Source organism: Sinohyriopsis cumingii, chromosome 8 (genome assembly GCF_028554795.1).
Source record: "Sinohyriopsis cumingii isolate HCF-2022 chromosome 8, ASM2855479v2, whole genome shotgun sequence".
Classification (NCBI taxonomy): domain Eukaryota; kingdom Metazoa; phylum Mollusca; class Bivalvia; order Unionida; family Unionidae; genus Sinohyriopsis; species Sinohyriopsis cumingii.
Genome location: NC_142968.1, coordinates 15,956,423 through 15,983,177, shown reverse-complemented (window position 1 = coordinate 15,983,177; position 26,755 = coordinate 15,956,423). Strand labels below are relative to the sequence as shown.

The following is a 26,755-nucleotide window of genomic DNA, read 5'->3' as shown; positions in this document are numbered from 1 at the left end:
TAGTATTATTACAAGGTATAAACAAAATGTGTGTATTCATCCAACCTTTTTGACACCATGGGCAACTGAAAAAGAAAACTGAGAAGCAACGACTATATAGCTGCTAGAGCTCTGGCGGACAATTTAAAATCAGGCCGCATGGGGCCTGCGGGCCGCGGGTTGGACAGCGCTGCTGTATACAATATTTAGTATTATTACAAAACTGAATCAAAATGCGTGTATTCATCCCTATATTCAATATTTAGTATTATTACAAAGTTGAATCCAAAGGTGTGTATTCATCTCTGTATGCTTTGCTACCTGTACGTTTCATGGTGGCCACAATCGATCAGAAAAAATGCACAAATATTACAAATTAGTTTACAAAAATCTACAAATAAAAAGAAAATCATTCATAATTTTAATAGTTTTATCTTAGCGGCGGGAAAGTATATTCGTGTTATATCTAGCATTATAATGTGATCACACAGGTATTTACTTCTCGTACAACGTGAACCAATAAACATGGTTTAATGCTATGGAAAGGCAAGTTTCTGTCGTTGGTTATTCCTTCACCATGGACGGTTTCATGTGGTTAAAACAAAATTAGTGAAGGGCTTTACAAAATGAAACTTCCTTTAACCAGTCCATCAATAAACGGTATCTTTAGAAGACCGACAATATAATTTGTTATACAAAGAAAAAAAACTAAACTCGGATAACATGTAACAAACGTCTATATTCCAGTCACCTCTATAAAACGGCCAAACTGTTAACCCAGCAATAGCAGGTTTACATAACTCGTACTGTATTTTCATTATAAGATATTTTTGTTTGCTATCCAAAAGAATTAGACTGGAAGTAAATATATACTTAATTTCTGGTGTTTTGACTGACTTTCTTTAAGGATGGAAAAATTATTTGGCATGTACTTGATTCTCCTTCCTTATTGCTCTCGCCAACCAAATGGTAAAGAAGAGTAGTGCCGCCTAAAAAGAAATGAGTTTTAAATGAAAATTCAAATATGGAAATAAAAGAATATATTCAAATAGGTATAGATATTTTCTGTACTTATTTTACAAAACATAATGTATATAGAGAAACTTTGTGTGTCAGATATTTATTTAATTACTATTTGCTTTTATAGAGAAATTAGTAGAAGGAATGGCTATCGACAAGGAATGGCTATCGACAAGAATATCTTTTGATATATAAGAACTTCGAAAAGTGTTTGTAACGCAGGTCCAAAGTCATCCACGTGATGCAGCATAATCGAATTGTTCATGTGCTTACTTATATGCATAGCGTGAGAGAGAGAGAGAGAGAGAGAGAGAGTAGCATAGTCGGTGGTTTAGAACTCCGAAAGGTTTCCCCGTCCAAAAATTATGCAAATCAGAAACAAATTAGAAACAACAAACATAACAAAGAATAAACTGGATTATTTTTACGTTAATATCGCACCATCTCCTAAGAATCAATACAAGTATAAATAAAATCAGATGGAATCTCACACAAAATCGTTTATTAGGTGTTCATTGGTTGTTTCCTGTGATCTTGCCGGACATATTGGAGCCATGACTGAAATGGCCCTTGATAACATAAATATGCACAATGAGTTGTTCTAGTCCATCATGGATACGTAACTAACACTGTGAAAACTCGTAAGCACTAAATTCTAGGATTTCCGCATGTGCTCATGCAAATGATCTTTCTTGATTACGTATATCTCCTTCCACACTGTTTAAAAATCGCCACTCTAGGAGTGGCAACAATATACTTTACGAATAATATAAAAGTATATGCATAAATCTTCCGGCATTCCGAGCTTTTAAAGCAACATTAGCTATCTACCCTCCCCAACCCACCCAGGTCCCAAGTAGAATTCAGCTTTATTATTATTATTATTACCTGAAAAATTCCAATGGCACACAGGACAGGAATTGCTATCTTACTGTTCTTCTCCACAATCTCCCACAAGGTTGAATAGCATCCCTACAATATAAAGATGTCTTTGATCATGTCACAAAACCGTAATGTGTTAATTAATGCTTGTAATTAGTTACGTGCTTTGTTTTTCATATATGCTCATCACGATAAAAGCCCTAAATTGGAAATTTAAAAACACGTGTTTGTGAGAGATAATATATTTACTTCGTCTTCCAGTATTGATGCGCCTGGGGTAGCAATTTTATCAATGTTGATGTGTTTCAAGGATAACCTGAGTGAATCTTTGAAGCATTTCTTCCGACCACACTGATATCGCTTTCCCTCTTTCAGCTCACCGTATAAAACCTTCTTTGGTAGTTGATCTTCTGACATCCTATTAACGAGATCTGCCAATCTCATCTGAGATTTAAACCGCGGAGTGTAGAGACCTCTGAGTCTGGGACCCTGTCATATCACAGTATGCTCGCCAGTTCCTTTAAGGAGCAGATTTGAAAATTGTTCAGCTTCTTGGCATGGCGTCTGTACACTGTCCAGGTTTCGCGTTCATACAACCGGATCGGCAACATAATGTCTTTGAAGGTCTTTAGGTTTGCCTGTAGACTGGTGCCTCTGCGTCACCACACATTGGGGCGTAGTCTTCTAAAGGCAACGCTTACTTTAGCAACTCTAACGTTGGTTTAATCATCGATGTGAACTGAACGTGACAGTTTACTGCCGATATAGGTGAACTTGTCCACTGCAAAGGGGATCTTGCCATTTATTGTGAAGGTATATTCTATGCAAGGCATTCCTGGTTTAGGTTGGCGCATCACCTCTGCCTTCTTGATACTGATTGTGAACCCGAAATTGCTTCGATCTGAAGAGAAATGGTTCATAGTCTGTTGCATGTATGAACATTACTTCACAGGCAGAAAGCAGTCATCAGCAAACAAAGATCACAAACAATCATTTCCAGTAACTTAGTATTTGCCTGAAGTCTCCTCAAATTGAAGAACTCGTCACCAGTCTAGCATCTGTTATTAATCACAGTGTCACAGTCACGAAAGGCAACAGTAAGCATGGCAGAGAACATCATACTGAAGAGGACTGGGACCAGTACCTAGTCCTACTTGCCTCCATATGTGACTGGAAATGGCTCAGATGAGTCACCATTGTCCACAACACAAGCGAGCATGCGATCATGGAATTGCTTAACCATTACCATGAATTTCTATGGACAACCAGATTTTGCCATGATCTTCCATAGGTCCCGACGACTAACTTTCTCAAAGACTTTTGTAAGGTCGCTGAAGCTCGTGTAGAAGTTGGAATTCTGTTCCTGATATTTCTCTTGGATCTGACGGGCTGCAAACAGCATACATATGATTCCTTCTTCATTTCTGAAACGACACTTTCTCTCAGGCAGAAGCCCATGATCCATGTGATCCACAAGGCCATTCAGCAGAGTTCTGGCGATGATTTTGTCGGCTAATGACAGAAAGGAAACGTCCTGGTGGTTGTTGCAGGATTATCTGTTGTATTTGCCCTTGTACAAGTAGACAATGTATGCATCTTTGTACTACTGGAGTATAGTTCCTTGGGTCCAGATTAACTTGAACAGCTGAGTCGATTTCTATGAGCAAGCTTCCGACTTTGTAGACTTCTGCCGGTATAGCATCCACTCCAGGTACTTTGACATTTGACAGAGAGTCAATTGTTTTCTCAGTTTCAGTCAGCGTTGGAGGAAGAACGCGATGTGTTGATTTCCACTTGGGCCAGTCGATCAATTGCCTCCATCCCATAGATAATCGTAGATTGAGAATACTGAAGACAGGTTTTGCCCATCTCTGCAGAATCTATTCTTTGTTAGTGAGCACTGTTGACAGCAATCAGTATTGGACATGGTCCTGATGAAAGTTGCCCGTGGATGGTCTTCAAAACATAATAAAAGTTCTTCATGTCACTCATGTAAGGGTAGGACTGAATCTCATCTACTTTCTTATTCAGTCATGAGTCTCGCAGCTGTCTGGGGTTTTATGCAGCTGAGTTTTCTCGACAGTCTCAGAGTGTGCGTCAATTGTTTCTTTTGGCTACACAGTTCTTCGATAAATACCAGTTTCAAATTATCTTGTTATAAATTTAGACACTGAGCTTTTGGGGAACTTCTTTTTACTGGTGAACGTCTGGCGGCTGAATCCGTATATTGAGCTTGGAGACTATGAGCCTGTGATTTGATAGCAAATCCAACACCAGTTTCACTTTGCTTTTCTCTAATTCGGTCAGTCAAAACGAAGGTGTAAACGGCTTCAACTTCAGTGAGCTGTCTTTCTTCTGTTGTTGTTGTTGTTGTTGTTGTAGGGTTTAACGCCATTTTGAAGCACACGATAGGCTATACATGGCGGCCAGTATTAATGGTGGAGGAAGAACTCGATAAAACTCCGGAAAGAACAACCGACCCACGAGAAGCTACTGGCAAGCTTTCTCACGTACCCACATTAGCCGAATTCGAGACTCAAACCCACGCAGACAGAGGTGAGATGGCAGTGATTCGTAACGGAGAACGCTTTAGACCACTCGGCCACTCGGGGCCCCGTCTTTCCTCTGCTAGGCGAGTTTCATTCATGGATGATATCTGGATGTTGAATTACGCTAGTTTTCTCCCAACTAGATCCGTTCTTCCTTATGGTACATCTATTGGTATGATCTCCATTAGCGTGCGAACATTCCAGGCACCAATGCTAAGTTGCATCATCTTTGACTTATTGTTAAGTTGTCGATATCCAAGTTGCTCAGCATTGGCATGGACGAGAAAGTCGAGACACCAGGATATAAGTCTTGATGACCATCAGATTCTACAGCCTCTGAGCTAGTGCCCTGCACTGTACGCACATCGCTTGTCATGTGCCCTGCACTGTACGAATATCGCTTGTCATGTGCCCTGCACTATACACACATTGCTTGTCATGTTCTCTGCACTATACACACATCGCTTGTCATGTGCCTTAGTGCCCTGCACTGTACGCACATCGCTTGTCATGCGCCTTTACAGCCCTGAAGATGAATATATATGTTCGGCCGCCTGATTTTCCAGTGGGAAAACTGGTGTGTCTGCCCATTCTGGGTAGTACCTTTCACTGTTATAGTAGACAATACAGACAGATGGACAGATGAGACTATCGAGAGAGAGAGAGAGAGAGAGAGATTTAGTGAATGGCTGGAATGGTGGGTTGTGATCCTAGGGCAGAGCGACAAGCAAGTAGGAATATCTTATGCTGAGAAGATATAGCATCGATCAAGAAGCACATATGTGGAAATTTGAAATCAAAGGTAGTTATTGAAAGGCAATGTGAATGGTGAATGAATAAATCTTACTCCCCAGCCGCTCACTCCATCACACCGCCCCTACCCCCCCCCCAAGAAAAAAGACATTTTGTCTTCCAGTTTCCTCTACATCCATAGGTTTACTATTACGTCGTCAGCTAATTAGAAGTCGCCTTTAAGATCCGGATGTTCTTTGAAAAGTGTAATTTTTTTCATAGATATCCTCTGCACCTTTTGACAAGAAACAAAATTCTTTTAAAATGTCTGGTTTGTTCTGATAATATATTTATACTGAGATACACCTTGCCATTATTATTAACACCTTTAGAAATTAAACAACATGACAAAAGGAGAAACAAAGTTCTGCGCTGTATGCTTAAAATATGGTAAGAATTTCCTTAATCTGTTCCTGTTCCCAACATGTACAAGTATCGATGCAATGCTACTACCCACACAGATAGCTCGAGCGCGAGATCACCTTCTTCTATTTTTTTTCTTTTTTTGTCATTGAAGTATGTTGTTCTATAAATTTGTCATAGAATGTTTATGAATTAAATATTTTTACAGTGTTGCACTTCTTGGAGAAAACTTGCAAGATTCTTTCAGAAATACCCTGATGCTATCTGGGGATCAGTTTAGTACTTGTTTATTATAGAACTCACCTGTGAATATTTATCCGGCGTGGTGGGACCAGAATCACAATCGGTGATGGACTTGTCCTTTCGACAAACGAATGGCACCTGAAAGCATCCCTGCATCATATGTGTCGTGCCATCATTTCCGGTGACCGTGAAATCGCGATTCCAGCTGTTCAGGTCTGTAAAATCTTTGTATCCGTTCACACCACAGCAGCCCATCTGCGCAAGGAAGAATACAAAATCATTTAGATCCTGGATAATGCTAATAGTTGTGGGGTCACACTAGCTTTCAAAATAGCATACTAAATTCATTGGGATTTACTCACTGACCATTGTACATTGGGCCATCAAGGTCTCTAATAAAAACTTAATGTGAAAACGTCCATAGGCTTAACATTAGGAGTCAATATAACCTCATTGGGAGATATAGCATTTCTCGGTCATTGTGAAAAGATGTCTGTAGATGATGCTGAATGGGATATTTCATATTAAAACGTCTATCAATGTGGGACGTTAGAGGTGGGTATATGGGTATTTATTGTATAAAAAATCCTTAAGTTTAACCTTGAGAATTTAACATGGTGGCACCAACAGAGATATCACATCGTGTTAATTTTTAAAACATCTTATCAGTTCAAGGAATATTTGTAAAAGTTCTTGCGCACGCATAAGGAATTATTTTTTTAAAAATGTTCCCTCTTGGAAACAAACATTTTTAAAGTTTTGTCTTTGCACAATAAAAGAGGACAACATAGTTGTCTTTTCTGCTCAAAAATATTTATGTCACATGTTGGTCCGGAGACATAGAATTCATAAACAGTCTCAAAAATTTATTTTTATATGCGCAACTGGGCACCTGTGGCAATCAGCAAGGTTTTGTTACCATATCGATGTGTGGCATTGATGAAATATACTGAGTAAATGAGTTTAAGAAGTATTTAGGAAATAGTGATTGAGGACTCACTAGATGAATCGAACAACGCGACCAACTTAGAAGCACCAACGATATTTAACAACACGTGATGCAATGAAGCAACAATTACAATCAGGTCAATCAACCCGTAAAGATCTCACCTCGGGTTTCCAACAAACATTTGCCCCGGTCATTAAACCGTCAAAAACATCAACCTGGCAACAGAAGCCACCTTCCGGGGGACATTGAAGATATCTGAGGCGCCATAACATACATGCAGCAACATGACGCGCCGATTAGGCTGCGCGGTGGGAGCAACCACCTGAGTATAATCAGAATTGACCACAAGGCAACAATCTTTCAAAGAGTACCCCCGCCAGAAACGTTTTGAGGACGCACCAGATTTTGATATAAACGAGTATTCCCTCAGAAGTAAAAATTTACGACCAGGAGGAACTCTTAAGACTATCGAAGAGTGGTACATGGATGTTTGTCGATATTTAACCGGAAAGAGTCAGGTATTAGATAATGATGGGAAGAAGAAGGCCGCTGAAGGCCGGATTAGATTTATGAAAATGTTAAACCCCACCAGTAGCTTTGCTCACGGTAAGCAGGTTCGCCGTGTCCACGTCGACCTATGTACCTTCGTATGCCAAGCATAGCGCGATGAAATCGCTTCGGCAACTTCGTTGTCGGACGAAAAAGCAACTGGCAAAGGAATTCGTTTCCGAAGCGCGCCAGCGATGAAAGCCACTACAATGGCCCGCTAACATTATTGGAGCGGCATCATAGTTATATGTGGACAACCTACTGGCTCCAGTTGATCGCTTTGAAAACCTTGTGGGGAGTTTAAGTGCGGGTAGCAATTCCAACGACGTCATCAACGTGCAACACCAATCTGTCATTTATACGTCGAGGGGGAACGTGGTGGTTTTGTTAACAAAGACATGATGGCGTTATTTATCTGCGTCTGGTACATCATAAAGGCAATGAAATTGAAGCGGCCTGGACGACGTTGACTTGAAAATGACAATACTAGGACTAGCACGATTCTTGAATGATTATTCTCACAGGGCAAGGCCCTCAATAGTGTTTACCAAGGACACGTTCATGTTATATTGAGTCAACAACAAATTACGAAAACAACGATGGGCAGTATAAAACAACTGTGGAGTAACGCTGCGGTTATTAAACACAAATAAACTTGCGCTAACCGAGCGACAAATGAGTCACTTGAATGAGTACATAATCATACTGGCTAGATGCATATCTCGGATTTATAAGTTTCTGCATTTGTATGGGAAAATATGAACGAGTCTTTCGAATGAAAATACTGCACGACCTTGGGAGTGCAGTATTTGCATCCGAGAAAACGAATTCATATTTTCCCATACAAATGCAGTAACCTTTTTATTATATGCTCATTTATTCAATCTACCTAATGCTTAACTATATTAAAAAAATACTCTACAAGAAACAAAGTAACTGAATGTAAGCCGTATTCCAAACTAAAATCACAAGCGCAGATTCATCATTACACAATAACAACATTATTACTGCGCACATAACTCCGCCCAGATAAATTTGAACTTAGTCGCGCGCTCTTAGTGTTCTCAAAACTCACTTATTTCAACTGCGACAACAAACTTAAAGACCTAATAATGTTTCCTACCTTAAATATTTTCAGCGTGTTTTTTATGTTTTCTATATTCATGGTTTTTGTTTTTGTAATCATATCATTATATAAGTTTTTTAATCTTATAGGTGTTGTCTAATGTTGTAAAGCGCTTAGAGCTTCTAAAGATTAGGCGCTACAAAAAGTCATTATTATTATTATTATTATTATTACATAACTTTCGAAAGAAAATTGCTTGTCTAGTTAAAATTGAAATTTAGAGTCATATTGTGAATGAATGCTCATTGCAACAACTTTTCCATTTGATATGGAATTAATAGATTTTGGTAATTTCGTGATTATGGACTGGATTTATATGTGACAATTCCACATTAAGTACAGCGTGTTGAAAATGAGTTTCTGTTTCTGTCACTGAATGGTTGAAATTATAATGTGGGAAACATATGAAGTCATTCAATTGCAGTTATCAAAAGGACGTTATGGAATTTAATGCTTATTTCATTTTGAGTGCATTAAGGAGGATCTAATTGCACTTATATTCGAAATTACAGTACAATTTCGAAATGTGTAATCAAGATTGAGAATCTATGACATGGCTCATGTAATTCGGATTTGCAGAACTAAAAAAGTACATTTTGAGGAAATTCAGGATGTAAAACTGTAAGTATATTTTTTGCCATTCGTACCACCACCTAAAGAAAACAGTATATTCCTTGTTACTTTTATGTTATTTGTAAGGACCCTTTCTTGCATCTGTTGTATAGTTAGCCTTAATCCGAAACATCGTATCAAAAACGTTAACGCGGAATGTGCCAAAGCAGCTGATATGTGGCAGTCCACGAAACATCTGATTTACTTCATTCAGAAACAAACTTAAACAACCACAACGTAAAGCGCCTACTACGCAAGTGTAGATGATTTGTTTACAAATCAAAATTGAGGGCGTCTACAATCATTTTTTGTTTATAATAGAAAGTAGTTCCTTTATGCACGTGAATGCAATATGTGTATTTGCATTCGAGTTCAGTATTGGGTAATATTGCACGATTCCGACAACGTATAGTCAACGGAGAAAAAATGAGCAAATAATAAATTTGCATACTGTTTCCTTGCACTAATCCTTGCTTTTTTATTTATAGGATAATTTTATTGTTTATATGCATACTCTTGCTAGTGTATCCCACAAAACTGTAAAGCTAGAAGTAAAATAACCATTATGCAAAAGAGTTTGCTATAAGTGATCATTATCAGTATGTGTGGTACGGGATTGATTCATACAAGATCTCTCATTCGAGATTAGAAAAGAGAACACCGTATAATGTCACGAATGTGTACCACAGTAGTCAACGTAAAATTGTTGGCTAAGCTATAGTCACTCTTGTAGCATCGAATTTACGATTTTAGTGATGAACTGGTTGTATGCTGCATTACACTAAGTGATATATATCATATTTTAGTGATGGGATAGATAGAGACGTATAACATCGAGTAACACGTATTTCAGTTGAGCGGTTAGCTGGATACATGTTGCATTGCATATATTCATTCCCTTTGCGTACTGTGTGTATATATTTGTATTGTATTTTCAATCCTTTTACGCAGGTTTTATATTTTACAGGGGTCCATGATGGCTGATTAGTTCGCATCACTCACCTTTACAGATCACCTCTATCCGTGTGGCTTTGCTGCCTGCAAATCTTTCCGAAACAAACCTGCGTATACTTTAGACACATACCGATAACTGGCAAAAGCCATATCGAGCGCGAAGTTCAAATGAGCCACAGGACAGATGATTGTGCTATTCCACGTGGATTTAAAAGTCATCAAACATAGGATTTGCTCGGGAAATATAATGTACATGCCATCAAAAGAATCCTTCAGGCGAGGGTAGCTCCTCAGCCGCGAGAAATACTGATGGGTATATAAAATGTACACCAATATGTGGAACCAAAAGTGTCTGCAGACTTTTGCATGTTTTAATGAAAACCGGAATCAATATAATCACGGGGGAGGGGCTGATTTCTCGGCCTAGTGAGAAAGCTGCAAGTAGCTTCTCGTGGGTCGGTAGTTCTTCCTGGGTTTTTCCCCAGATTCTTCCTCCACTAGAACAGCACAGAGGGTGAACAAAGAGAATGGCGGACGGGGGAGGTGAAAATGACTTGAAAATACCCAAGGCAACGTTTTCATAACCAGATCCTATAAGAAAAACTGTTATTGGTTGTTGTCGGTCAATTTTGAGGCTTCGTTGATATTTCTTAGATAATCCATCCCGGTTCTTTTGTGGCCTTGGTTTACCAAATGTTTTGGCCACAAAAGAAATAGCTAGTATTGAAAAAGTATCTTTAACATTGGACTGTTTACTGATTAATATAATTTTTTGTATAAGTCACTTTGTTATGGTTGAGTTATAAATGCCTTCTGCTACAAGATTTACTAATCTTCTATTTGCATCAATATGTTTTCCAGCTGATTTCATTCATAAAAATTCCTTTGTTTCTCATTTCTCTAAATTTATTGATTTTACTGGTTGTAGTATTTTTAAAAAATATTTTCCGGTTTTTCCACGTTTATTACTTTCGCTTTGTGTGATAGCTTGTAGACTTTTAAGACATTGTCTTTAATATCATACTTTATATGATCAATAGCAAGACCATCATAAATCAAGCCGTTAAAGCACTCGTAAATAAATATGTGTACAAGAACTTTTTTAAACGCCAGTAGTTCCAACGCTGACTTTCATAAAAGCATATTATTAACATTTCCAATTTCTTCTTTCAGACGACAGTGTCGTACAACTCCGGCTCTACTCGATTCGTAATTAGTAAATATTGGATGCCTCTTTAAATTCATCATCGCTAATCTCAGTTTGTGCTTGACTCATTATATTATTTACTTATCGTCAATATAAACTTTCTTAACATATCTCTCTTGTAATTCTTAAAGTTTTTTATTTTTACGTCATCAGATGCATTTGTTATCTCAAAATATCTTTCCAACGCACGACATTTTCTTGCGCATAAGCTAAACATACTTAAGTCCTACCTTTGACTTCTGCTGCACAAGTCAAGCAATGTTTTAGTCCTTTCCTGCTAAGGAAACACTCTGTAAATGAAGCGCGCAATAGTGACAGCGGCAATTTTTGCCACATGGGACAGCTGATTCCACCTTTAGCCACTTGCAACTGTTAAATATTTGGTTGATCATTATACTATTAGTCACAGTCTAATTAGATAATAGTCTACTTAGAAAAATAATGTCCTCTCTCTCTCTCTCATATATATATATATATATATATATATATATATATATATATATATATATATATATATATATATATATATATATATATATATATATATATTTCTATATATATATTTAAAGAAAGGTGATCATAGCATGGGTCGATGTAATGAAGCTAGATTACTACATCAAAAATATGAAAATGCAACAGGAATCAAAATCACATTACAAAAGAAAGAGATTTAAATATCATCAAAAATTACATCTGTTCACTAGATTCAACGAGTTCACAAGATTAATCATGGATCCAGCAGAATTAGATTTTGTTGTCAAGGACACAGCGGCGATAGGAGTACTGGTATTAACAACGCAAGATGGTGCATGTATTGGCATGAGCATTAGCTATTGCGATGGAAATTCACCGCAGTTTACTAATTTGAGATGATCAGTGCTTGCCTACTCAATAAACCTATTATCGATGATTAATAGATATCCCAATGACACCTGTTAGAGTCGCCACGGATTCTTTCTATATTAGTCGTTGTAAAATGGACTTTCTCGATCCATTTATCGAAGAAGACACCGGAGGTGTAAACTGGGGTTTATCGCGAACAAAACGTGAGCAAATACGTAAATATTTAGAGTCGGCGGACGTTTAAACACCAGATATTTATTACTTTAATGTCAGTTTATCAGAATCATCATCGTCACCGGCAGTAAACGATCCAAGCACGAGGCAAAGCACGGTCTCTCTGAATGGTTCAGGTAGTTCTGGTAAAACAACACGTGCGATAGAATGTTTTAAAAACTCTCACATGATTGTGTTGACGCCAACTCACCGACTTGCCAGAGAGATGAGACAACGTGGTGTCAGCCCATGCGTGTATCACAATTTCTTTACATGTCGAGGTGATACATGGTCACCCGAACGAATGGGTGAGAAATATATCCCAAGAATATTTATCTGGGATGAGATTTGTACAGTATCCAAAGATGTTTAAGAAATGTTTCTTGATTGGTTATTAACAAAATCTACGGCAAGTATCATGTGTGGCGATCATGGAGAACCTCAGCCATTTACAGGAGAATCTCGCGTTGCGTTGGCTACTGCGAAGAAATGTTGTGTGATCATTGATCACATCATAAAACATTACGACAATTAAAATTGCTAGTCAGACTAAAACCTCATAAAATTCAATGTGAAATCATGCGTGCAGTAATTCCAGAGACACAATGTCTGATTTCTAGAACTCGTGGCGCCCTAATGATCTAATAGTTGTATCCAGGAAAAACGTAACCGATTCGCTTAAGCATAATTTAATTGAGCGTCACAAGGAAATATTTCCTGATCAGCTAGTTCCATTCTGTTATCGACCAGCAAATACACGCCGACAAAATATACTTGTTGATATTCCAGTAACGGAGACAAAACAAAATTCCGTTCTTAATTATATCGTCGAAATTTCAGTAGAGGCTGTACAACAGGTGTTGTCGTTTAACCCATCGCGCCGAACTCTTGGATATGCAATAACAATTCAGTCGTCTCAGGGATTAACAATCATATACCAATATCTGGATTGTCGATGATGGTATCAAATGGTCAAACTTAATTTATCTGGCTTTGTCTAGAGTAGCAAATATATCTCAGTAACGCATGGCCGCCATGTATAGCCTATCGTGTGCTGAAAATGGCGTTAAACCCTACAACAACAACAACAACAACAAAGTAACCACAGGGAACAGCCGCAATAGCATTAACAGTAGCTCTCACGTGTATATCAACGAAAGATTGTATGAACAAATCCAGATGTTCCAACGAAAAATCGTACACTGGATACAACGTTGAGAAATCACACGGAGATATCTGCAATCCGGAATAAATATTCTGATCACGCACATAAATCTCAACTAGCTCAATATGCCCCTGCTACGTTGTTTTGATCGAAATTCAGTATTATGTCTTCAGATGGTTCCTGATGTCCACTTACTCTCAGCGAAATCGTAGACACAGCTAACCTATCAAACACCATCGGGTTTCTTTCTTGATTTTCTAATCTTGCGTTATCTTGAAACGCACCGAATACATGTCGTGAAGCTGAAATTCCCTGTTGAGACGTCCATGCAAATGAATTTTCTCTGCTTGTAACTGAGTCTGTGGTCATTGAAAGCTACAACAACGTTGACTTGCCAACGCTATCCATGAACGATAACAATCGAGTTTCTTCTGTGAGCAATGGAGTCACTGGTGGCATCAAAACGCAAGTTTTGTTAGTATTACCTTACCTGCAGCTACAGCATTATCTTGCCAAATTGCCTCGTTGTCAGTGGACGATCGGACTAACTCCATTGTATGTTTGGTTCCGAAGATAAATTTGCCAATATGTCTGCAGTTTGAAAGATATGGGACAACGGCATCACACAGCTAAATCTACCCTGAGCATCAATTTGAGATCATCGTGCCTCAAATCCCAAGTTAAATTCTGGATTAGCGCCGTGGACTACCGGGTTTACGTTGGCGTCAGCGGCATCGATGAAGTTTCTTGGGTCATGCTGTGTATGGTTAGGGTGTTCAGTAATATATTTTGAAAACATCACTGATGGACCAGAGGACGTAGAATGCTCATCGAAATATCTTGCAAGACCGAGTATCATCGTAGCAACATCGACGTCATTGTGGCATACATCGACGTCATTGTGGCATACTTCGACGTCATTGTGGCATACTTCGACGTCATTGTGGCATACTTCGACGTGATTGTGGCATACTTCGACGTCATTGTGGCATACTTAGACGTCATTGTGGCATACTGTGATTAGTCTACTATCAATCATATGTACTCTACTTTTAAATAACGCCATAACACTATTAATAACGAATCCACATTTGTAATCTGCAGCGTATGGATTATTGTTATCTCTCAGAAGTCTACCCCGAAGTTCAATAAATGCCTCGGTGGGCAAGAAATACCTGGATGTATCTTGGACTTGTAGTTCGATTCGCCCACGTTGCTTTGGTTCTCGTGCTTCAAAAGAATAATATTGATAATTACGCACAGACTCATCCCTCAGTACTGGTGCTTCCATGTCAAACGTTGGATCACATACACGTTTGAACATTTTTATTATAGTCGCTGCTGTCTAAAACGACGTTCCAACTTTGATCAATAAGTGATTGATAAGCGACGACGACTATCCTGACCATTACCCGCTATTATGTTTTCGGTTATGTTTTTTTTTTTCTATCTTGGCGGCGGCTTGTCGTTTTGTCGGTGATGGCTCTCCAGTTAATTCTTTCAAACGCTCATTTGCAGCTTGATTTATTATTTTGCTGACACCTGTTCGCATCACTTCGGTACTGGGCAGTTTTACTGGAATGCTTACTTCAGTGCTGGGCGGTTTTACTGGAATGCTTGCGTTGGAATGCATCACATTATGTTGTGGTTTTCGTCGTACTAATCGTGCGAGTCTGTCTTTGATCGCCGAAAATGCTTTACCTGCAACATTACCTGTATTGCCAATAACCTTGTCACTAACAACTTCGATGGCTTTCATGGCTAACTGTTTTGTAATTGGGATAGATTTTGAGGCTATCCTTTTAAATAAACCTTGAATAACGTCACCATGTCCATCTCTGTAGATCATTTTATAAACCGGTAATCGTGGCTTTGTGTATAAGCATGTTATTTTGTTATCACCGATCATATTGATCACTCACTGTAGTAATCGTCGGTAATTTCATCGATCAGCACCCGATGGACGCTATTCTCCATGACGCCACCGGTAAATAAACGCTGACGAATAGCAGATGCTTCATTAAGGATTTCGTCTTCCACCAATCAGAATGTCTAGTCGATCAACTCTGCAGCGAGGATGTTATTTGGACAAAGTGTATTCTGAATCACCGGCGAATCAGCGATCATATTACCACCTTGTTTCCTACGACGTCGATCGCAAATGGCAAGGCCACTTCCTGTTGCTTTTTCTTCCTCTACACATGGCGGTCCAAACTGTGATTTTTTGGGGCGATGATATATATTCAAATAATGGGGATTCTCTAGCTTCTTTGACTTGTTTCTCAAATTCTTTAAATAAAATACATATTCAGCACTAAAATTTGTTTATACCATGGTAATTTCGAAACACAAAAAGAGTCCATTTTTTTGTTGCTGACTGCGTGAATCTTTGGATCTAATAGTCATGACGAATTTGATATCCTGCTGCAGCAACCGCTATAAGGTTTTCTCCAGGTATTTTACGACCTTCTTCGATAAATTTGGCAGGTGTTTTTTCAACAGGTTCTGGTTTGGGTTCTGGTTGAACAAGATCCATTCTATCACCAATATCAGCTGGGGATTGATCGATACCCTCTATTGCTTGCTGTATTTCCAGTTGTAATGGTGGCTGAGCAGCAGTTATTCAGCTGGAAGTTCTCGGAGAATCTTTAAAGTTTGTATTCGTTCTTTTTGCTATTTTTTCGGTGGATTTAGATGTTTGTTCCAACAACGGAAGATGATCTTTAGTGACTTTTGTGACTGGTTTAAGTAACTGTTCTGTACCCTCTGTAAATTCCACATGAGCATTCTGACGTTGTTTGACAGAATCACGGACTGGAAGATACTTCTTAATTGTATCTAGTCGTTGTCGTAGGGTATTCCATTGTAAACGTAGAATCACTCATTATTATTATTGCAACAACGATTTAATTACAGGTCACTAAGTTAGCAGATATACAAGGTTTTACTGCATTGCAGTAACGTAACGTATTTTTCCAAATACAACGAATCGACGGAATCTCAATTCGACTTAAAATTTAGACATTGCCCTGGTCACATGGGTTACTGCGCTAAATATATATACCTATGCGCTATTAATAACATGCAAGGTTTCTCAGCGATGTATACATTGCCCTGGTCACGTGTTTTAATACGCTAAATACCTATGTGCCATTAATAACTCACTGAGATTTACAAAGGTAAAAGTCGATAATTCTACACTCTATAGTGAAATATTCATGTTGCTTTAAACATAGATACTTGATAAATAAATTATACGATCTAAATGAGTGTGTATGTTTAATGTATGTCTGTCTGTTCAGTGGGCGAATATTCTCATACGAATTATTTTATCGTATATTCTTAACTGAGACAGTGGTCGAAGTGGTTAAGGAATACAATCTTTCGATCGACCAGTGGAAACTACTTCATGGGTTCGAGTACAAAAGACGAAAAACGGGATAAACATATTGTCAGCGTCTGCGACAGATACTGTTATAGTGGGGACACCCGCGATGAATGAAAAAAAGACGAAATATTGCTGAATGGGTAATTGTAATCTTATAAAATTAAAACTAACCCATGTGCACTTACCTGAGCCCCTCCGAACCCAAATAAAGGTGTTAATTCTAAAGCACCTGGGGTTCACTTAGGGTGTGGGTGTGCTTCATTACAAATTAACAAATCAAAACCCGTTTGAATCTCTAACATTTTACACTTAGCGATCCAGCAATTACAATGGAAAAAAATAAATAAAACAAAATCCCAAGATTCAACATATATCAAACGTAATTCAACCTGTTCGCAGGCACTTCCTTTAGCTATTTCTTTTTAGGTCGGATTACAGAAAAAAACTGTTGTCTCTTGTTCATAAAAGCATTTGTTTGCGTCATTTTCACACCCACCCACACACTCTCCTTTGTCCGCTTTTTTCTCTGCTCAACCCCTGTGCTGCTACCAGTTATACTGTCCGCCACGTATAAACCCATATTGGTGTTAAACCAAAAACAACAACAACATATTATGCAGGGTGTGTAGTTTGGTGATTCATACTTGATGAGTTTTGTTATCGATATAATTGCTGTAAAATCAACGATCCTATTATGCCAATGTGGAACATATCACTTTTGCTGTATCTGATTAGGAAAAGAGCAGTTAACTCCCATCTACAGCTCATAAAATCGGTAAATGATGGTGCAGTTAGAGAAAGGATGTAATAAATTACCAGCGCCATCAGACAAAAAGTGCGGTAACTTACCAAAGCCATAATAGCATTCCAGCCTTGCGATGTAGCATCCACCGCCTGGTGACCTTTGTAAAGTTTTAGTGATTCTTGCATAGGCTTCTTAAATGCCGTGTCCAACTGAATGAAGAAGAGTAAATATTGCATGAAATTAAGCAATTATGATGCATGCATAGAGCTGAGTAAGGAATATCAGGATAATCGCTTACCATACCGAAATGTATTCTGAATGAATGAGAATAAAATATCGAAAAGAATAAAACTGTGGAAAATTATATTTGCACAATATCTTTCCATAACGAAAGCAGGTGTATTGTTTTTTGCTATTTCACCTAGTCCACATTTCCCTCATAACTAGTCACACCCCTTACTACCATCCCTCCCGTCCACCATTCCCTATTTCAGTGGTAAGCACAGAAGTACAGCTTGTAATTACAAAATAGACACAAACGTCAAATATATTGCAATCGTATCTCACTTTTTTCATCGATAAGGTAAGGCACCACATCAATGACAGACACGTCATCGCACTCACGCAACTTACACATCATCAGGACTTTTTGTTTTGCAATTATTGGCGGTAGCAGCGGGAAGGAGCACGTGTACTAACAAAACTTAGGAATATGGCTCTGAAAATTCATAGAACTAAAAACAACTTTATTTAGTAAGATTTTTTCCAACTTATCTAACCTTTTGTTTTTTTTTATTTTGATTATCGTTACTAACTGGCCAAGCCTTCTGTCACTCTTGGTGGATCCGAAATCCATTGCAGTATGTAACAGTATGTAACACATTCGTCTGACTTAATTAGATCATAATTTCCCCGTGTGTTGTCAGGCAAAATTCATATCTGATTTAATTAGAACATAATTGCCCCATGTGTTGTCACGCAAAATTCATATCTGATTTAATTAGAACATAATTGCCCCATGTGTTGTCACGCAAAATTCATATCTGACAGATATACGTTTAATATTACACATGCGTACTGATAACATTTAATTTCGATTGGGATATTTAATGAAAAAGTGTACAAACGGTATTTCTCTGGGTAAAGAAAAGGATCACGAGGGCTATTTGTCCAACGAAGATGGCTGCTAAAATAACGGCGTACTGAAATGGGAAGAAAACAAAACAAGTAAATGCAGTCACATTTGACTTAAATTTTGCCTCTATTAAGCGATTACTTATCTTAAAACATTTCAATGTCCTTTATTGTAGAAGTTAATCTATTTTAATGAGCCACCTTTATAAAAGGCATCTGATTTACATGCATGATGTGTCTAAGACTAAATCTGTTTTCCTGGTGCATATGTTACTTCTAAGATGTGTCGGTTTATGACAAGTTTGTTGTCACTGTTTATATATTACTTTAAAAAATATAGGTACCGAAAGAACTACTGCTGTGGATATTCGTTCCTAATAAGTCCATATAATAATAGGTAATGAACATTTTATTCCTGATAAGTCCACAAAATAATAGATAATGGACAATTTGTTCATGATAAATCCATAAAATAATAGGTAATGTACATTTTATTCCTGATAAGTCCATAAAATAATAGGTAATGTACATTTTGTTCCTGATAAGTCCATAAAATAATAGGTAATGTACATGTTGTTCCTGATAAGTACATAAAATAATAGGTAATGTACATTTTATTCCTGATAAGTCCATGAAATAATAGGTGATGTACATTTTGTTCCTGATAAGTCCATGAAATAATAGGTGATGTGCATTTTGTTCCTGATAAGTCCATAAAATAATAGGTAATGTACATTTTGTTCCTGATAAGTCCATGAAATAATAGGTAATGTAAATTTTTTTCCTGATAAGTCCATGAAATAATAGGTAATGTAAATTTTATTCCTGATAAGTCCATGAAATAACAGGTAATGTACATTTTGTTCCTGATAAGTCCATGAAATAATAGGTAATGTACATTTTGTTCCTGATAAGTCCATAAAATAATAGGTAATGGACATTTTGTTCCTGATAAGTCCATGAAATAATAGGTAATGGACATTTTGTTCCTGATAAGTCCATGAAATAATAGGTAATGTAAATTTTGTTCCTGATAAGTCCATGAAATAATAGGTAATGTAAATTTTGTTCGTGATAAGTCCATAAAATAATAGGTAATGGACATTTTGTTCCTAATAAGTTCATACAATAATTGGTAATGTACATTTTGAAAATCTTCATGGAATAAAACATAGCGGCAAAATATATTCATTAAAAATATTACTAACGTTGGAGACAGTAATTAATCTCTTACGAATCTGCATATGCATTAAAACTTTAAAAACTGTATTGCCTAATTCTTGTACAATCGTCTGTAAATCCATCCATCCATACATTTGTCCATCAATCAAAGTATACATACATACATACATACATACATACATACATACATACATACATGAATCAAACCACCCATCTATACATGCGTATAATCTATCCATCCTTACAGCCACCCATCCATCCAACCCCCTACCTATTAATACACACAGCCAGCCGGCTATACACGCACGCAACTCTATAACTTAAATCTACTAGTAATGCCAAGTAAATATATTTTCTAAATAAGTGTATGACAAGATATAATCATTTTTTAAGTTATGACCCAGGGGCCAGTAATGTAATGTAAGGAGAGACAATGGAGCCAATGCTGGATGCATACATTATTTGATCATTACATTTAGGACAGTGTAAATGTGTTTTCGGGGTAGGGATTTAAAACGTTTCCAATTTATGACATCGGGACTGGTCCGTATTCGATGCAAAGATGTTGAAATTAAAAATTCCGGTGGGTGTAGGGGGAGATAATCACTTGTAAAATTCCTGTCCCTAAATTCCAACAATAATAGCGTTTACCAAATTAGAGATTTGATAAGCATGCATAACTTGGTCTTTAAATAGTGGGAAATGTTTCAGAGCAGTTGAATAATTGTGTTTTCTTCATTAAATCTTTTATTATTGATTCTTCGCAGCCGCAGACGACAACATCAATATCATAGGTCTCAGAGTTTTCTCTGAAAAAGGCGAAAAAAAAGGACAGAATTGTAAGGTGGCAAATAGTCAGACTGACTGACAAACAGTATGACAGACAGACATATACTGACTGAAAGACATGACGAACCTACATATATATCGACAGACGGATAGAATAACAATAAACAAAGAGCTAATAACAGATATGACGCACTGACAAAAACATTTACGGAATAAATGACAGGCTGACAAAGACTGACTGACATGATGAACTGACACGCATATTGACAAACGGACAGAATGGCATGCTAACAATCAGAGCTACTGGCGGACAGAAAAGTAAACAGATAAACTGATCTTACTACAATCAACATCCATCTGATTTTGCAGCATGCACCACAACATCCCCACACCACTAGTAGCAGAAGAACCACCCCGAATACGATGAAGGCAGTGGCGGCACCGTCCAGAAACGAGGCCAGATTAATGTCAGCTACATGTACGGGGCTACCTTTTGGAAGTAAATTGTCAAGATTACCCGCCATTTTGGCGACGTTTGCCAGCTGCTCGGGCCAAACTTTTACCAGCATGCCGCAAGCAAGGAAAACCAGTCCCAGGACCTAATAAATAAATGAATGACTGAAGACTGACAATGGGGCCTAAAGAAAACCTGTCCCAGAAACAAATAAATCAATGTATGACTGAAGATTGCCGAAAGACTCTGAAAAGTAGAATATCTATGAAATGTAATCAAATCAAACATTGGAAAACGGAGCAACATGAGTGATCAAATAAACATTTTACCAAATAATAAATATAATCAAAATAAATAAAGGTCTAAATAAATTTGGAAACTTTACGAATTGGTGGTTAAATGTATGGTTAATTTAATAAGATATAAGTACAAATGTAAAAGAAGAATGGATGAATATATGAAAAATTCACAGAATGAGCCAAATAATACATGAACAATAATCATGTAATTTTATTATAATTATTTTATCGTTTTTATCGTTTTGTCGCTACTTTGTCAGTCCTCTAATTATCAAACATAGTTGGGTTAATACACTTAGATAATATTGCTTTGGGGAAAAGAATATGATTTTGGAAGGGTCACATCACTACATATGACTGAATCAAGTATTTTTAATTATAACTACATGGCTTCAAGACTTTGTGTAATCAGAGCTACTGACGGACAGAAAAGCAAACATATAAACTGATCTTACCACAATCAACAACCATCTGATTTTGCAGCATGCACCGCAACATCCCAATACCACTAGCAGCATAAGAACCACCAAGAAAACATTGTGAATATTGGTTTTCATGACAAACAATATGTTACATGCATATTATGGTTTTTGAGATGAAGTTTACTATTTTGTTGTGGCCTAAAACTAAATCAACTTACCGCAAAGACACTGTTGATGAGGACAATAAGTGATGTTCCCCATTTAGCCAGTGTGTCCATTCTTCACTTTTTTAATTCAGATTTTCACAATATTTAAAGTCGTTAAAACAACTCTGAGAAAGAAACAAAATGCTCGTTAACCAGTGTGTCGTGGATCTATGTTCTTCGACTTACAGGTCTATATGATGACGGGCTACTGGGACCAATAGCATGACACCGTATTTGGGTGCCAGATCTTCGGGTGTCAGATTTTTGAATCAATATTTATTACCTTATACAATCCTTTATGATACTATTCGTAATTTGTACTTTGTTAATTCAGATTTTCTGTTGTAAAGTAGTCAGACAAAATTTGTCGTCGTATTCCATATAATTTCGGAAATAAGAATGGGGCTGACCTTGATGTGCAGTCATGTCATAAAAGGCCATAATATGAAAATAAATTGGTTTGTACTCCGTCAGGGCGAATAAGGTAAAATATTGGACTGACATACTAACCTGTAGATATTGGTACGGACAAATATCGAAATTTGGCGTGAAAATGCAATTCACTTGTCAAAGGGTTCGTATACACATATGGACGAAAATTGGAAAATCGTCGCTCGCGAAAGAGCCAGCCGCGTAAACTCAGTAACTAAGCGTCTCGAATTTGATACCATCCCATGTCAGCTCGGGTCAGCAGAATAAGTGTTGGGAAGGGCACCAAATTCCACTTTCTCGGCCTGTTACAACCAATGAAGTGTTGAAATTTGGGTTAATTCAAACCAACAATATCACCTTTGACGTTAAAATAGCTGAAAATGGAAGAAATTATGTGACATCGCGAACATTCTGGCATCATAGCAATCAATACGCAGAAAAGGTTGAAACAAGAAAAGTAGGAACTATTTTATATCAAAACTTTGACAATTAAAGATATTATGAAGGGCAATGCTGGTTATTATTTCTGTCACTGCACCTATGTCACAGTCACAAATAGTTTTAATTGTGCTTCAAATAAATTTAGATGGCAGTGTATCCTGTATGTATGTATGCATGTATGTATGTATGCATGCATGTATGTATGTATCTGTGTGTGCATGATGTATGTATGCATGCATGTATGTATGTATGTATGTATGTATGTATGTTTGTATGCACGTACGTACGTACGTATGTATGTATGTATGTATGTATGTATGTCAACATATACAAAAAGATCTCTGGCTTTAGATTAAAACATTTGTTCAATTACTGATCAATTTTGTTAAAATTTATCCAAGCTTCAATTTGCTCAATCCAGGTCAATTTATTGTGCGGTGAATATTAAAATATTATAGTCTTGACTTAATCCATATGTAGGGATTATCCATATGCAATAATACACCAAATTTAGTTGAAAACAACAGCCTGCCCTAGAATATCCACCTCCATAGTTACGGAATGTAACTAATAGCCGTTTAAATCAATAAAACTGCTGACGTGTATGTTGATAATGGATAAAACTTTGCCGTTGGTCTCAATCCACCTGATAAGGATAGTCAATATTAAATCCCGTAATGTCAAAAAGATTTATGTTGCCAATGAAAGTGAAGACCAGTGCAAATTTTTAAAAGTAGAGAAGTAACATGTAATATTCACATGAAAACACAGGTACATACACACGCACGGGCAAAAACGTCTTTCTGTAAAAACCTCGTCTGTTTCTCTTTCTGCCATAATTTCACCTGTTTTTTCTGTCACTTATTCTAAAGGTAAATTATACAAATAGAGGCATAATATTTGGCAGGACACTAACTTTCACATGAATCATTGAATCCATTAATAAATGTTAATTTATCAATTTAACAGCACACTGGCCCATCTATTACTTTTTCATTACATATCTCACGTTCTCCCTACTTTGCAGAGGTGTGTGTGTGTGTGTGTTTGTGTGTGTGTGTAATTGTGATTTATATTTTTGGTTATTCGTCCATATCTCCATTTGCTTACTGCATAGCTACCGGTGTGTATTGTTATTATATTGAACATTATTATCCATTTTAATCTATATCTGATATGTAATTTAGGCCTGGGTTGTATTAGATAATTTGATACCTTGAAAAAGGACATAGCTAACCCACATAAGTCTTTTCAAACATCTAGGTAATCTGGGGATAAGACCATCAAATTAAGGTACACAGTAAACTCATTTGGAGTTTTTATCAGTACTGTATGTACAATAGTCACTGTCTGAAGGCATGATCTGAACAATGTCAGACATTTGTTAACATTAAGGACGTGTTCGAAGGAAAAATCAGAACTGACTTTGCTAAACCAATTAACTTTATTGAAGACCATTCAAAATGGATTTCGATGAAGAATTAGTCAGATTAGTTATTGCTTATGAGGTCAACATTCTGCGCTTACCTGTGGCAACTATGAGGTCATTATTAACCAATCAAAAATAGAGCAAATACTTAACTAATAAATAATTGTATGGTGCAAGGTTGACATTACCGGGATGGGAGTGGGGGACAAGCGCCCCACTCCACCAGAAATGCCCCACACGGCCTGCATCTCAGATCGCCTTTGCCAACTAAAATCCAGCTCCTGGCCTTCGCGAGTGGCTTAGCTTTTATGTTCGGTGGACCATGTTTCCACTAACAGGAGAAGGAGCGAAGGCGGGCCACTGACGCCTTAAACTCAGTCGCTTCGGGCAGCTGGTACTAGTAACTTGGATGGTAGCTCATCTAGGAGAAGGAAAACTCCGATTCCAAACCTCCGCTGCCTTGCGGATATACCCATTCACGGGAAAGGCTAAGGGGTAAACCCCGACATAAATCTGGAGACGGAGTCCTTAAGGCGGTCTGACATTGACTTCAACGTCATTCCGGCAACTCCGGAGACGGAGTTGGTGCCAAGTTGTATTGGCATTCGTCGTTTCCTTGGGTCAACCAGCTACGTGGAGAGGCGATGGAGCTCGTGACTAAGGCGAAGAGGAAACCCCTCATGGCATACCAGGCTGCACCAAGCCCTAGTACACTACAACACGAGAAGCAGCAATTTACCGGTTCTAAGTCAAAGCTAGTTTGGCGTAGAGCTTGGCGCAGGGACTGCTTCCGACGGTGGGAGAGATCACCATGTCTCACTGGACAGCTACTGCCTGCCTCAAGCTGGGTATCCCCCAGTCAGTAAGGTGCTGCCCCGCTATGGCCTGCCTGCTTCACTAAGTGCGTGGATCTTAGAGAACCATCTTGACAAGTGGGCTACAAACGCTGCACCACGCAAGACTCAAAGAAGAAATAAGAAGACTTCAGCTCTTCGTTTCGCAAGCTGAAACATCAGGACCATGTGTACTAGATTCGCCTCTGAACTTCAGTAGATCGACGACGCACGGAAGACTGAAGTCATTGACAGAGAACTCCCGTGACTGAACGTCGAGATTGCCTGCCTGTAGAAGACACCACTGGCCGACAGCGGCACTATCAGGGAAGCCAGCTACACCTTCTTTTGGCAAGGGAAGCCCTCGGATGAACCTAAGTAGTACGGTATCGCCTTAGCTGCAAAGAATACGCTAGTCGCTTTCATTGAGCCTCCGCCATCGGGCATTAAGAGGATCCTTTCCCTCCGGCTGTCAACATCCCCGAACCCAGCCAACATCTCCAGCGTGTACGCCCCAAACCTCTGCTCCACCCACGAGTAGCAAGACAAGTTCTACGAGGCTCTGGATCAAGCAATATCCAGTATCCCCAACAATGAAGGCCTCTACCTACTAGGAGACTTCAATGCAAGAGTGGGAGCTGACCAGGAGGCCTGGTCCACCTGTCTCGGCTCTCAAAGAAGGGGAAAGACCAACGAGAATTGTCAGCGACTGCAGATGTGCTGCTGAAATAGCTTATGTGTAACCAACACCTTCTTCAAATGCAAGATCCACCAGGTGTCATGTAGACACCCACGTTTCCGCCACTGCCACTAGCTAGACCTCGTCATCACCAGGCGTACAGAGCTGGCCAGTGTCCTCCTCAACCGCAGCTACCACAGTGCCGACTGCGACACGGAAAACTTCATCGTGGCCAGCAAGATGCGAATAATACTCAAGCTGCACCACGCCAAGAAGAAGGGTCGCTCACGCATCAACACCTTCTGTGCATGCAACCGAGAGGAGATACAACAATTCTTCAGCAAACTGCAGGACGTTCTCACCAAAGAGACACCTGATGACACCATCGACTCCAAGGGGTCCCACCTCCGTGACGCTGTATAAAATTCAGCCATCACTGCCTACGGAAAGAAGGAGCAAAATAAATGCCGACTGGTATGAGGCCAACTGGGAGGAGATGGAGCTCCTGACTGAGGCGAAGAGGAAAGCCCCAATGGCACACACGGCTACACCAAGCCCTAGTACACTACAAGCCCTCAGGACTGCCAGGAACAACGCCGAGCAGAACTACCACCGCTAAACCAACACATACTGGCTGAACCTCAGCACCAGTACACAGACAACTGCCGAAAACAAGGATGCAAGAGGCATGTACAAGGGTATCAAGAGGAGAAACACAAACATCGCTGCAAAGAGATCCAGGAGGAAGGCGAAACAACAACAGCCTCAACAATCATAGATGTTCAGTTGCAGCAACTGCAGCATAGACTGGCACTCTAGGGTCGGACTCTTCAGCCACTCGCGAAGGTGCAGAGAGAACACACAACCGGAAGCTAC

General features: G+C 38.5%; 1 protein-coding gene across 2 annotated transcripts; it reads right to left on the bottom strand.

Moving 5' to 3' along the window:
• Window positions 1–263: 263 nt before the first annotated feature.
• On the bottom strand, window positions 264–22,261 carry LOC149793035 (tetraspanin-6-like). 2 transcript variants are annotated; one of them, XM_089966270.1, is made up of 7 exons: window positions 22,078–22,261; window positions 21,026–21,283; window positions 18,707–18,781; window positions 17,684–17,788; window positions 5,889–6,083; window positions 1,888–1,971; window positions 264–968 (listed from the first exon to the last, which is right to left on the bottom strand). In XM_089966270.1, exons 1-7 carry the CDS (start codon window positions 22,135–22,137, stop codon window positions 897–899), a joined length of 849 nt encoding a protein of 282 aa, XP_089822396.1. In that variant the 5' UTR covers window positions 22,138–22,261; the 3' UTR covers window positions 264–896. The 2 variants fall into 2 exon arrangements, with proteins under 2 accessions (XP_089822396.1, XP_089822398.1); XM_089966272.1 differs by lacking the exon at window positions 21,026–21,283.
• Between the last annotated feature and the right edge of the window lie 4,494 nt (window positions 22,262–26,755).